Source organism: Euprymna scolopes, chromosome 7 (genome assembly GCF_053919585.1).
Source record: "Euprymna scolopes isolate OS-2025 chromosome 7, ASM5391958v1, whole genome shotgun sequence".
In the NCBI taxonomy this organism is placed as follows: Eukaryota; Metazoa; Mollusca; class Cephalopoda; order Sepiida; family Sepiolidae; genus Euprymna; species Euprymna scolopes.
The window spans coordinates 126,891,618-126,904,603 of NC_136488.1; the positions used below are offsets into that span (position 1 = coordinate 126,891,618).

Sequence of the window (12,986 nt, forward strand, 5' to 3'; positions counted from 1 at the left end):
ATGAAATGCTGTTGTCTCATCTTGATTTCTATCGGCTAACTCTCAAACTGTTTTCACTTTGGTGGCTTCTAATTGCTTTTTCGGGATTACAAATGAATTATTCTTTCTATTATATCTACAGTAATTAGCTTAACTGTGACTTAATTAAAAAAGCAAAAAAAAAAAAAAAAAAAAAAAAAAAAAAAAAAAAAAAAAAATTTAGTATATACAACCCACAATATCTAATGAATGATTCAACATTGCCATTTAAGCAACACGGGTTTAAATTTGAAAAATAATTTTAGGTGTTGACTTGAATGCAGACCAGGGTAGGGAAGTCTGTTAAAAAACATCCGACCTTGGAATCGATTTAATTAAAAATTAAAAAACCTTGACTCTGATTAGAAAATTACCTGCTCTTCAGCTTTGATTCCTTAAGCTAAAAATGGCCTTTTTCATAACCACATAAGGTTGATATTTTATGACTTAAATGATAAAATTGACCAGAAGGCAGTTTTTATTGTTTTATCCTTTTTCAATTGCTATTATGCATGTTTTTAAAGCTTATTTTATCAATATTCTGGTAGTGTGATGTTAGCATGTTTGTTTGTTCCTTTTTGTGTGGGAGGAGCACATTTCCGATTGGAGAGAATGGAATTTGGTATGAAAAGGTGGAATGAGAAAAGCTAAAAAGGAATGAAGGAGCAAAAAAAAAAAAAAAAAAAAAATTTGATAGTTCCTGAATATTTTAACTGAAAAAGAAATTTATGTTAAAAATGTTAAAACCAAACAAATATTTCACTTTGTAGAAATGTTTAAAACATGCAATGTCATCTTAGTTTTCAATAATTTGAATAAATGACAATTTTTGCTTAAAAAAAAAAAAATTGAATTAATTGTACAAATTTCATTTCTGTTTTATCAATTTGTATATTTTGGACTACCGATGGATTAAAAAAAAATATATAAAAATGAAAAAAGGCCAGCTAATCGGGTTGTGTTCCTTGCTCAATTATGATTTGTTAAGAAAAAAAAAAGAATAAAAAAAAAAGTATAATTAAAAAAAAATTAACCAGAAAAGAATCATATAGAAATCACATTAAGTCCTAAAAGATTTTATTTCTGTTTGCAAAGGAAAAGTCCCAAGGAATTAATAAAAATGGTTTCTAAGATTTTTTAAATGGAAAGACCAGTGCAATCTGCTTAGGATCATGAACATGTTTACACTAAAGTTTGTGACATAAGCATAGTTATTTATAAGGTGCTCACAAGTACAACTTCACCTTATTTAACGATGCCCTCCGCTCACAGGTGCTGGTCCATGGATCCTCTTTCCCTGTGAGGCATACCCCGGTGGTATTCACATACAGAGGCCTGCTTTACAAGCAACATTGACCTCATCACTGTTGGCCTTTCTCTGAGGGACCTGGGCAATCTCTCGTTCCTGGTAATGATCGGATCTCTAAAAGGCCATGACATGTACATGTGGGGTACGTAGTCCACGATTACCATCCAGGACTGAGCGCCTGTTGGGGTGTGTCTGCTACCCCACCTGCCGTGGGGCTGAATGTCACTGACTGGGCACCCTCGAGTGCCCCTCTTCTGTGGCCAGTCTTAGCGCGCACAATGGCCTCTGTGTGCTGTTAGTGTGACTGTGGGTTGGGTGACGTGTGTGTTACCATATAGGTCATTTAATGCCGACCCCTGTGTGGTGGCGCTGCCCGGTTAGCGGTTCGGACAGGGGAGTACTTGAAAAAAAAAATATATAATAAACAAGGTAGACCATCGCCTCGACCGGCCACAGGAAAACAAGGAATACTAGCAGACCCATATGTATTATTCAGAATGTCTGAAGGTGGAAAATTTGCATAACGAATCTTTGGTGGTACATGTTGTTTTAAACGAAAATATATACGCAGCATTTTTGAAGTCATAAATATGCATATAGAAAGATCGTCTGGATTAAATCCGACAAAATATTTTGATGTTTTGTTCAAATGTTGATTTTCCTTCCACCTTTTTAATGAATCCTCACGTTTTCTCGGTTTCCACTTTTCTTACCTTTTCATGTTTATTGATCCCTTTTTTTTTTCTAATTTATACTTGGAATTCACTCCTTTTTCAATTAATAAAGACAATATTATCCACTCAAATGAGTTTTGTTCATTTAAGTTGCACTAGTTAATCACTTTTCGTCAATATTATTGGTTGTGTGTTCAAATTTGAGTGCTTTAAGTTCAACGGAAAATCCAAAGGTCCTAATATGTAATTCCTGATCAATTATTAGCTGATATAATTCTAACAAAGCTAAAAAAATATATCATACAAATCGTCTTTTATTACAAATATTTATGGCCATTTTATCATTGTTGCTATACAATCAAAACAAAAGCAATATTTTTTTTTTTTTTAAATCAAAGATGACAACTATTATTTTTTCTTCTTAAACACGTATCAGGAAATATAGTAATTTTGATGAAATGTGTCCATGTAAGTTTTGAAGATTCATTAAATCTATGAAATTCAGACCTTGAATACGCTGCTTCATTATTGTTGCTATACAAAGATAAAACTTTTACCAAAGTCAATTTGATATCTTAGTTGAAAACAAAATTAATTTGTATATTCTTTGAGAAAACAAAAACCATTTTATTTCCAATTTTTCTCTTTCAACACTTGTTTTCTCATGACTATTCTATTGGTAAGTCTAAAATTATGTGGACACGTCTCCCCCATAAGTTCATAATTTGATTATTTAAATATATTTTCATTTGACTTGAACTGTTTTCAAGAATGTTTTGTAGAATTTTCTTAACATATATGCTTTAAGCTCAACAGAAAATCCAAAGGTCCTAATATGTAATTCCTGATCAATTATATATATATATATATATATATATATATATATATATATATATATATAAATAAAATATGCATCAAATTAGGACCATAGAGAGCAAATTGATGCATTGATTGCAGGTGATTAAATGACTTACTGACTAAAGTTTTCTAATGAATAATGAAAAATATAAAAATTAAGTTTTTTTCATATAGTTTTAAAGGTTTAAAAACTTCCAAGACTAATATATATATATATATTATAAATGTTTACTTTTTGAAATATTAATTTCAATGTATACCGTTTTTGTTTAACAAGTTGAGACTGTTATGATAACTGAATCACCGTTAATTTTGAGGGAAGCTCAATGTCTCTATTTTACAGGTGTAGAGCATATATAGTTGAAATTGAAAGACTTACATTTTTCCTTTTTTGTAACTTTTGTTTATTTAATCTTGGATTTCTTCATTACAGCCATTTCGTTAATGGGATGGCAATTTTATGATTTTATGTGTTCATAAAAATTTCCTGTTCTCACCAATCACGAAAGCAACTTTCTGTTGGTAACATCGAATGGAAACATCTGATGAGTTGGTGAAACAGGAAATTTTTATGAACACATAAAATCAAAGTTGCCATCCCATTAACGAAACGGCTGTAATGAAGAAATCCAAAATGAAATGAACAAAAGTTACAAAAAAGTAAAAAAATGTAAGTATTTGAATTTCAACAAAGTTTTGTACTATATATTTATTTATTTCTATAATTTATAAGTGTTTCAGAAGTTAAATGCATCAACTTTTAAAAATTAAGATATTTAATCCTCCATATAACAATATCTGAATTCCAAATGTAATTTTGTATACTTTTCTTTGTTTTTAGGGAGCTGCTTCTGTTGTGTGGCTCTGAAGCCACGTTATAAGCGGTTGGTAGACAACATCTTCCCTGCAGATCCTCAGGTAAGAATCTTATTCAGTTTCTATTAAAATAGCAAATTAAGATGTCATTATTTTAGCATCAGTTATTAATACAAATATTGATACAAGGCTATATTTCTCGTGTTTCTGAAACTGATCAAAATTATATTTATCAACACCATCTTTCTGGAGTTCTTGATATAGATCAAACTTAGATACGATACATGACCGAATTTGTAATGTTTGTAAAATTTTGTATCACATCTAAATTCAATTCGAGTTGGGAACATTAGGTCATTTCATTTATGTCGATGGGACGATTTTATTTTACAAAATGATTGTAGATGGTCTAATATACATACAACCATAAGTTATTATTGTACACATTCAGTTGATAATTTTATAGTATATCTATGCTATGCCACAGAATGAGTTGCTTCGCCTAATACCAGGCACACATTTTAAAATGTAGATTATCTCCCCTTGATTAAGATGCTCTCCAAATGGGGAGATAAAAGGCCAAGATTAAGAGCCCCCCTCCCCAACCCCCCCAAAAGGTACCAGTCGTTCATGTTTGATACAGAGAAGAGCAAACGAGACGAGGTGTCTTGTCTTTTTATTTTATATTTATTCATTTATTGATTTTTTTTACACAGGAATCCCCACTTATCAAGGCCCGGAGGCCACTCAAAGATAAGCGTTAATGGGTATACATTAGTCAATGTGATTATAGCATAGTAAACATAAGTAGTGGGAATTTTGTGATTTGGATTACTTAGAGAACTTGTTTACATTGGACTTGAAGACAATAAGATTGTTGTCAGCTGGAAAGCAGGCAATCGGAAGAGAGATCCACAGGCGTGCAGTTCTAAGAAAGAAGCTTTTTTCATGGAATCTACATTTAGGTTTAGGTATAGATAAAGAGTGTGTGAAATTATTGATAGTGGTTTTGGCTAGACGAGTGTTTTTTGTGAAAGTTTGGCGAGGAGGGGAGCATAGAGATTGTCGCTCAGATGAGCACTTGCCATAAATGAAAAGGTACGAATGTACAGATATGCACACTATATGCAGTTTCAGGCCTTGATAAATATTTGTCTATTTCAATCAGCTTGAAACCAAATTGCTAAACACAATTTTCTTTTGCAACAACCTTCACTGTTTCTACCATCTAGTTAATCTATGCACAGACCTCTTTTTATACCACATTATTTGTTTGTTCCTTTAAAACAACCAATCAGGTGGTGATTGTAAAAAATATCAGCCATATTCACAAACACATATGGTTATTATTTTATATGGATTTTTCTTGTTTAAAGGAAATTTCTTTCTCATTATATTATCAACATGGAGATCAAAATTCTCTTTGAACTATTTGTGTTCCTGCTGTTAAAAGAGAATACCTTGACCTACATGTCTTTGTTGGAAACCTTTTTTTTCTTTTCGGAGTTTCTTTATAGCACAGATCATTCTTTTCTCTCCATCTCTTTCCCTCAGTTCATCTTTTGGGAGTTATTGATTTTCTTTTAAAAATTCTATGTGAAAGAGACGTGAAGAGATATATTTTGTTTTCTTCTTTTTAAATTTTTTTCAGCGTTTATTGCCTCTCTCGTCTTTCGTACTTTAGCTATTAACCTTCAGTCATCATTTTTTTTTTTTCATATTTTGCTTTTATTATGTCAAATAGAAAGTTCACCATCGCAATTTTATCTTTTAGTCTTCACATTCCATGAGCTATGTTTCTGACAAAGGGTGAAGAATTGCTGTTTTCAAGGTTGGCTGATATTTTGAATAAGATTTTCAATCCTTAGTATTAATCATCATTCAATTGTCAATCACCCATCTCATTAACCCTTATCCATGAGTTTTTTTGTTTTTTTTTTAACATTTAAAACATTTTTTTTGTTTATGCCCTACAATCTTGGTACAAGTAGATCTTAAAAAAAAATTAACGATTTCAGTGAATTTCGTTAACATATTTTTTAATGATTTTTATTTCATTCAAGTTATTCAATGTTTTTTCTAGAGATATCTATTATTAATGGAGGTTTGGTATCTATCTGAAGCTGAAACTACATTATTTATAGAATGAAATCGACACTTAGCAACATAAAGCCCTCTAATAGGTGATCTGTAAATATTGCTCGATTCAAGTAATATCCACTCATGGACTTGCGGCTAAACAGACTGCACTTGCCCATATGAGCATAATGGAATATTCCAACATTATAAACTGGGTTTTTAGTATTTTTTTCAGTTTGTAGCTTAACTGGTCAGACAGTTGAGCACTGATGGTTAAATTCAATATTTATTTATTTATTACTAGCATGGGTGCCTGGCATTGCCCCGGGTGTTTAGAGGTGTATGTTGAGCAAAAAAAAAAAAAAAAGTGGTCAATTTTTTTAACTTTGATCCCTATTCTGACCCCTTAAAATTTGTTTTGGGCTCAAATCAAGTGAAGTTAAATCCATGTCCAAGGAACCTATATCTAAAAGTCCAAGTGTTTCGACCCAAAATCGTTGGAGTTTGGTAGAGTTCTCAAAGGTCAAATTGTTGAACTTTGACCCCTTAACAGCCAAATTTCTGGCCGAAAACCGATTACAAAGATTTTGTCAAATCTCAGTACCCTGTATATCAAATTTCGAGTCTGTAGACTTAAAATTGACAGTTATTGCGTTGGAAAATGTACAGACACAGACAGACACACACCGACATGTTCACTTTTATAGATATATAGATTGTATTGAATTTAGTAATCGGTGCTCAAATGGTCAAACAGTTGAGCACTAATTACTAAATTCAATACTATTACTATCTTTTAATGCTCAGTTCAATTTATTATATTACTAGCAGGCCACCCGGCATCGCCCAGTTGTAAAATATTATATTTTAATTCACACAGAAACTGAGACATGTGGATTCAAGTATGTTTTTTCTAAACTGTTCACTTTTTGTAATTTAAAAAAAAAAAAAAAAATCTCTAGTAGATATCAAAACCTAAAGACAGTCAAGTACGATAACCATTAGGTCAGCTTGACACTCTTTAAAAGTGTTTTCAAACCTACTTATTAACATAAGGGATCTGTCATGAGAATGATTCATGCATGCATATTCTTGAAACAGTTAGCAAACAGAAAAATGCAATCATCCCCACGTACCAATTTTTCAATTTTGACCCCTTAGCAGCTCTTTTTTCCGGATAAAAACTAATAGTTTTCCATATCTTTGAATACCCTATATACCAAATTTCAAGTCTGTAGATCAAAAATTTGTTGAGTATATAGGTTGAAAAGTGTCCTCACACATACAATTTTCACTTTTATAGATATATACATTTTAGAATGTGTAACGATCTTTCAGTGTTTGATTCAGGGAATCGTTATGTAGTATTTGTCCTGTTGTTAGATCATCCTTTCAGGCATTACCTCCTCCTTTGGGGAAGGCAGTGTAGTTTGTTTATTTGTCATATATACTAACTGATATGATTGTGTTAAAATGTTCAGTTTTCCAATAACACACATACAAATTTAATGTGTCTGCATATAAAATCAGAACAGTTCAGCATCGCTATAAATCTTATTGTTCTAAGCCCATTAGTTAAAGTGTGTGGAATGCGAAGGTCATATTTGATTGGGAAGTTATAGTTGACAGTTTTTATTAGGTTACCAAACAGCCATGACTTCTACTAGTATATGAACATTTAATCTATTTAGAATGATTAATAATGTGATGTGGTTTGCTTGGTATTATATTTGATATGTACATAGACGAATCATAAAAGACTATTACAATGCGAGAAGTGAAAATATGCTGCTGTTGAAGATGAAAACCAAGTGATCTTTTTTAAGTAAATCTTACGTCATTTAGTAACAGATTCTACACACTGATCTAATAAGCATAAGGCCTTTTTATCAAATGGTGCAAGTTTAAAATCCTTTAAACTTGAGTCTACACAAGTTTTAGATTTTTAACATCCACCATTTTATAAAGAGGTCTTACCTTGAAATATATTATAGATCACGGTCATACACATTAGATCATTGTGTTGTTACTAAATTAAGATTTAAAAAAAAAAAAAAATTTAAAGGAAAAACAAAATCACTTTGCTTTTTGTCCGTTTCAACACCGGCATATTTTCACATCTTTTATGACTCTTCTATATTAGAATAATTAATTAGTTAATATTTGTACTGAATCTTTCTGCATTACTTACAGAAACAAGTTTATAAACACCTTTTTATAAAGGTTTAACATTTTTGGTAAAAGCATTTGTTCTTGTTCTTACCGTTCAATTTACTTGAGGTTGAGTCGATGGCTGACTCGTTTTTCAACAAAATTTGAAATTATAAATTAAAAATGAAGTAGTAATATATTGATGCTGGCATTCTATGGATGTTCAACGTAAATGAAGACTCTGATATTGTAGCTTTTTGGTTAAAACTGCAAAAGTATTTATCTAAGCAAGCAGGGACGCCTGGCGTAGCCCAGTGGTAAAGTACGCTTATCTTAATTCTTGCAGATTTTGTATATATTATTATATAGTTATGTTCTATTGATTTTTATATATTATAAAGTTGTGATTTCAAAAATTAAAAAAAAATATATTCATATGACTTGAGTGTATCAGCTTGAATCGAAACCGAATCCCAAACTTATGAATAAAAAATGTGTGTGTGTTTTTAGAGTGTGTGTGTGTATATATATATATATATATATATATGTGTGTGGCGAGTCACGGGAAACGGATGTTTATTAGAATGCTCCGTGTTCTGCTTGAGTAAGGGATAATGAGGAAGTAAGATTCGGTTTAGTTAAAAAACATCCATTCCCCATGACTCACCCTGTATATAACGAGTTCCATCAGCTATAATTGAAATCAAAACTTATGAAGAATTCTTAGTAAAATTATTTATTACAAGAAATGGAAGTCCATAACAATTAAATGACAGTCACTCGGATATAAGCGTGACACACAAAATAAAAAAAAATAACACACACTATCTTATTAATATGTAGACAGATTCATTAAAATAATCCTCGCCCAAGTAATTATGTTGGTAAGTCCTTCATCTTTTTTTAATTAAAACTTTATTTACGTGTATGTTTATAAAGTTTTCTTGATCTAAAAGTAGGATCAAAACGTCACACGGTTATGTTTTGGAATTTTTGAAATGAGGATTGATAATTTGTATAAAAAGTTGAGAACAGTAGTCTGAATATTCTAAGCAATAGTGAACTAGCAGGATCTGTGGAATATCCACAGAATGAGAAATATATTTAATCAACAAATGTTTTGATTAAGCTAATATTTTCCTGGATAGTGGAAAAAATGTATTTTTTTTTTTTTTTTTTTTTTTTAGACAGAAAAACCAATAACACAACAAATATGAATTTATTAACATTTCTATGAAAATAGTGTCCATTGTATTTTAAATATAGAACTGACCCAAATGCGATAAACTAATAAGTACTACTAAATACTCACAAAGTAATATTGTGCTACATAGTTAAATATAAATAATAAAATCACATTCTAAAAGAATTTTTAATATACTCCTTCAGCCCAGGACCTCTTGGTAGACAATATTCTTTTTTGCTCTGATTATTTCGAATCCCCCCCCCTTTTTTTTTACATAACATTTTGCTGGCTTCCTTCTTCGGTGAAGAACCACAACACCTCAAAATTACTAGGAGTTCTTTTCTTGCACCATTGCAACGATGATCATTTATTATTATAATAATGATATTTGAAAACTAGGGTATATCAAAGGGACGTCACTCATGTTCTTGTCCAAGATTGCCAGATTGGCCTTTTTAAAGCCGAATATTGCGAATTTGGCCTTTTTTTTGAAACGGTTTAATCTACAAAAATTGTATTTGGCCTTTTTCAAAGCATAACAAAGACTAAGGAAGGAACAAGCAAAAAAAAAAAAAAAAAAAAGATATCTTTGTAATATATCGATCATATGTGATTGAGTTTATAAAGTTAACTAATTTGCATATTACTTTGTAAAAGGACATTTGTACTCGTTTTATTGCTTTCAATTTCAATAATTGTTTTCACTTTAATATAACAAGTAGTTCTAACACTTAGTGAAAGTCAGAAAAATTTATTTATTTATTTATTTTTTTTTTGAATATGATGTAGGAGGAACAGGAGCTTCTTGATCCTCCCCAAATTTGCTCAGGAAATTTCAGGACATGGATCCTGTGTGTGTGTGTGTGTGGTAAAAAATTAATACACTTTATAAAAATAAAATAAATAATAATTGTAATAAAAAAACATATACACACACACAAAAGATAAATAAAATTATGAAAATAAAGAAAGCTCAATCAGAAAACAAAATTCCAGTTTCTTTCAAATTGGCATAGATTGAAACATTTTTCTCATAAAACTATTTAAAAAAATATTGCAAGATATTCAATAGAAGAATAAATCTGTATGTTTTTTGAAAATTGAATAAATTACAATAATTAATCCATCAAGTATTCAAACAAGGAATCAAAAAAAAAAAAAAATAACTGTTAACTCGTGCTTATTCAAAGATAGGCTCTTTTTATCAGGGGATAAAAATCAGTAAAAATGTATTACTGGTTAAACATATATTTGAAAGAAAAAGCAAAGCATTTTCAATAGAATTAAAATGTTAAAATAAAGAATCAAACATCTGATAAAGTCTTGAAGAATCTACAATCCGAAGTGTGAATAGGCACACACATACTCATATATATATATATAGAGAGAGAGGGAGATATAGAGAGATAGTTTTTAAAATATAATTATCCACTGACACCTGTTTCGTCTACGACTCCTCAGAGTGGCTGAATCTAGAGATTCAACATCGGGACCCCATGGTAAGAAGCTTAAACTCTTACCACGGGACCATCTTGCACGACTGTTTGGATTATCGCTATTTACGTAGATGTATTTGTTTTTGTTTTTTCAATACGTTTTGAATGAATTCAATTATTTTACCAAAAGTGCATTTTTACCTAAATGCGAGTTGAAAGTAATTTCCCCTTTTACCAATTTGGTACCTCTAAATGGGAGCGGCATGTATATTTATGTTTTAGACAAGCAATAATATGTTCTACACATTCATGAGTATATTTCGGTCAACTAGTTACCAGTAACTAGAGACCTCTTTTTAAATGATAGAATGTAACCAAAGTAAAAAATAAAAACTTGTAAATAAATCTAATTATCCCCTCAAACAGAACTGTCTGACAATCTGTTGTATACCTAGTTAATATTAGAGCAGAGGAGGACCCTGCCACTAACAAATTCTACATAGGTTAAACTAGCAATACTTTCAAGCAAAGATTCACTGGCTATAAAAGTTCCTTTATGAATCCAAAGTATAGTAAGACACCATTCGCTGCATATTACAGTGAACTAATAGGAAAAACTTAACACCAATTGTCAACTGGGAAACTTTGAAAAAACCCAAAAAACAAACAACTTATCAATTACTTAACTCCCCTGGTTTCCTTTGCTTAAATGAAAAACTCTTTATCACTAAATTTAAAGATAAGGATAAACTCCTAAATAAAAAAAACCCCCCCAAAAAACCCAAGAAACATCAATAAATTGTAGGAATTATAAATCACACCTCTTTAATCACTTAAATACTACTCCTCGTTAGGTCCCTATCAAACACACATCTAAGGCTACATATACTAAGATCCCATAAAAATGCACCTTTTCACTTAAATCTCCACAAAATTAAATATTGACTAATTTCATTACTACGCCATCTTTGTCAGCCCACTCCAGAAAATCATTCTATATAACTATACCTATTACTCCCAAGCAATTTCTCTTCATACTCCAAATATTTATCTATTTCCCTCAATTCATCCACTGAAATTTGAAGACTTGGCATATACATGTTATATCCCATATCAAGTCTCTCTCAAACTTTTTAATGTTTACTCTTAATAGAAATATTTGACAAGATTATCTGTATGTGTTATGTTGATGTCCTTGTCTCAACTCTTGTATTATAGAAATGCTATCACCTTTAATATGACTTAACCAAAACAAATAAAACTGAATTAATAATCAGCCTAAACTTTAATTTTAACTTTTTGTTCTAATGGAAATCAATAGTTTTCTCTACTATATTAAAGCACGCTTAACCATAACTTTTAAATCGCCTACTCTAAAATCTGACTAGTTTTAACCTCTCACAACCACCAAGTAGATTATAAATTTAAACAGTAAAGAATATACACCATTATATAACATAAACTTATAGACTAACTCAGAAATATTTTTATTTATATCTACTCCGAATGAATAAAAAAACCCTGCGTATCTACATGTGTGTATACCTTCAGAAAAATTATCTAGACTTATTTTATCTTTTACCATTTGCACCTCATCTAATTTTTGAAATCAATTATTCCTTAGATTTTGATTTTGGAATTTTGCTTAAACACTTTCTTCTCACTATCATTAACATTATTAATCAATACAATTATTAAAAATTATCAATTATCATAAATATCACGTTCAACAACAAGTTTCTCCCCATTACCTTCTATGTTTAATTATCATTATCACAATTAGAGTAGATGATTATTGATTATATCTAAACATGGAGATAAATTAATTATATACATTTTGAGATTTTATTATTATTATTATTGCTACACAACTTTCAAAGCATTGATGTAGTAAATTAGGAAGAAAAAAACTGATTAGAGATGGGAGTGAGAGTGGGGGGAGTGGACGAGGATGAGACGAATGTGAAGGAGAAAGATATGCCTTAGAATCATTTATAGTTTACCCTTTTCATTCTCTTTCCTTTTTTTTTTTCTTCTCCTTTGAATCTTTTCTTTTTCTTCATTGATGTGCATGTAGATATGATAGTGGTGGGGCAGGATATACAAGGGGGCAAGGTAAGTCCTACATTTAAAAAATCCTAGTCAAATTAAAGGCATTTTTATAACGGAATAACCCCGATTAATTCCGAAACCCCTTTTAGCGCATAGATATCTCAACTCCACACATTCCACTACTGTTTGAACTTATACACAATAGCATGTTTAAGATTGAGGGCGGCCATCAAACACTCATATACCTTTCTTTCTAGTCTTCCATTACCTCGACTTTTACCCCCCCCCCTCTTCCCATTCATACCTATATCTAAACATATACTGAAATCCATACCCCTATTGGACCTTATCTACATACAACCAAATCTTATTTTTCACAACATCTAACGGAACTTCCTGATATTAAC

The 12,986-nt window shown here is 30.7% G+C and overlaps 1 protein-coding gene across 8 annotated transcripts in view; it reads left to right on the top strand.

The window, feature by feature from the left end:
- Window positions 1-12,986, top strand: part of LOC145279936 (protein EFR3 homolog A-like) — a 271,461-nt gene that overhangs the window by 101,254 nt on the left and 157,221 nt on the right. For all 8 annotated transcript variants that reach the window (XM_080131520.1, XM_080131519.1, XM_080131515.1 and 5 more), the window contains one exon: window positions 3,701-3,777. In XM_080131520.1, coding sequence (XP_079987646.1) covers window positions 3,701-3,777 — 77 coding nt within the window. The remainder of the gene's footprint in view (window positions 1-3,700; window positions 3,778-12,986) is intronic.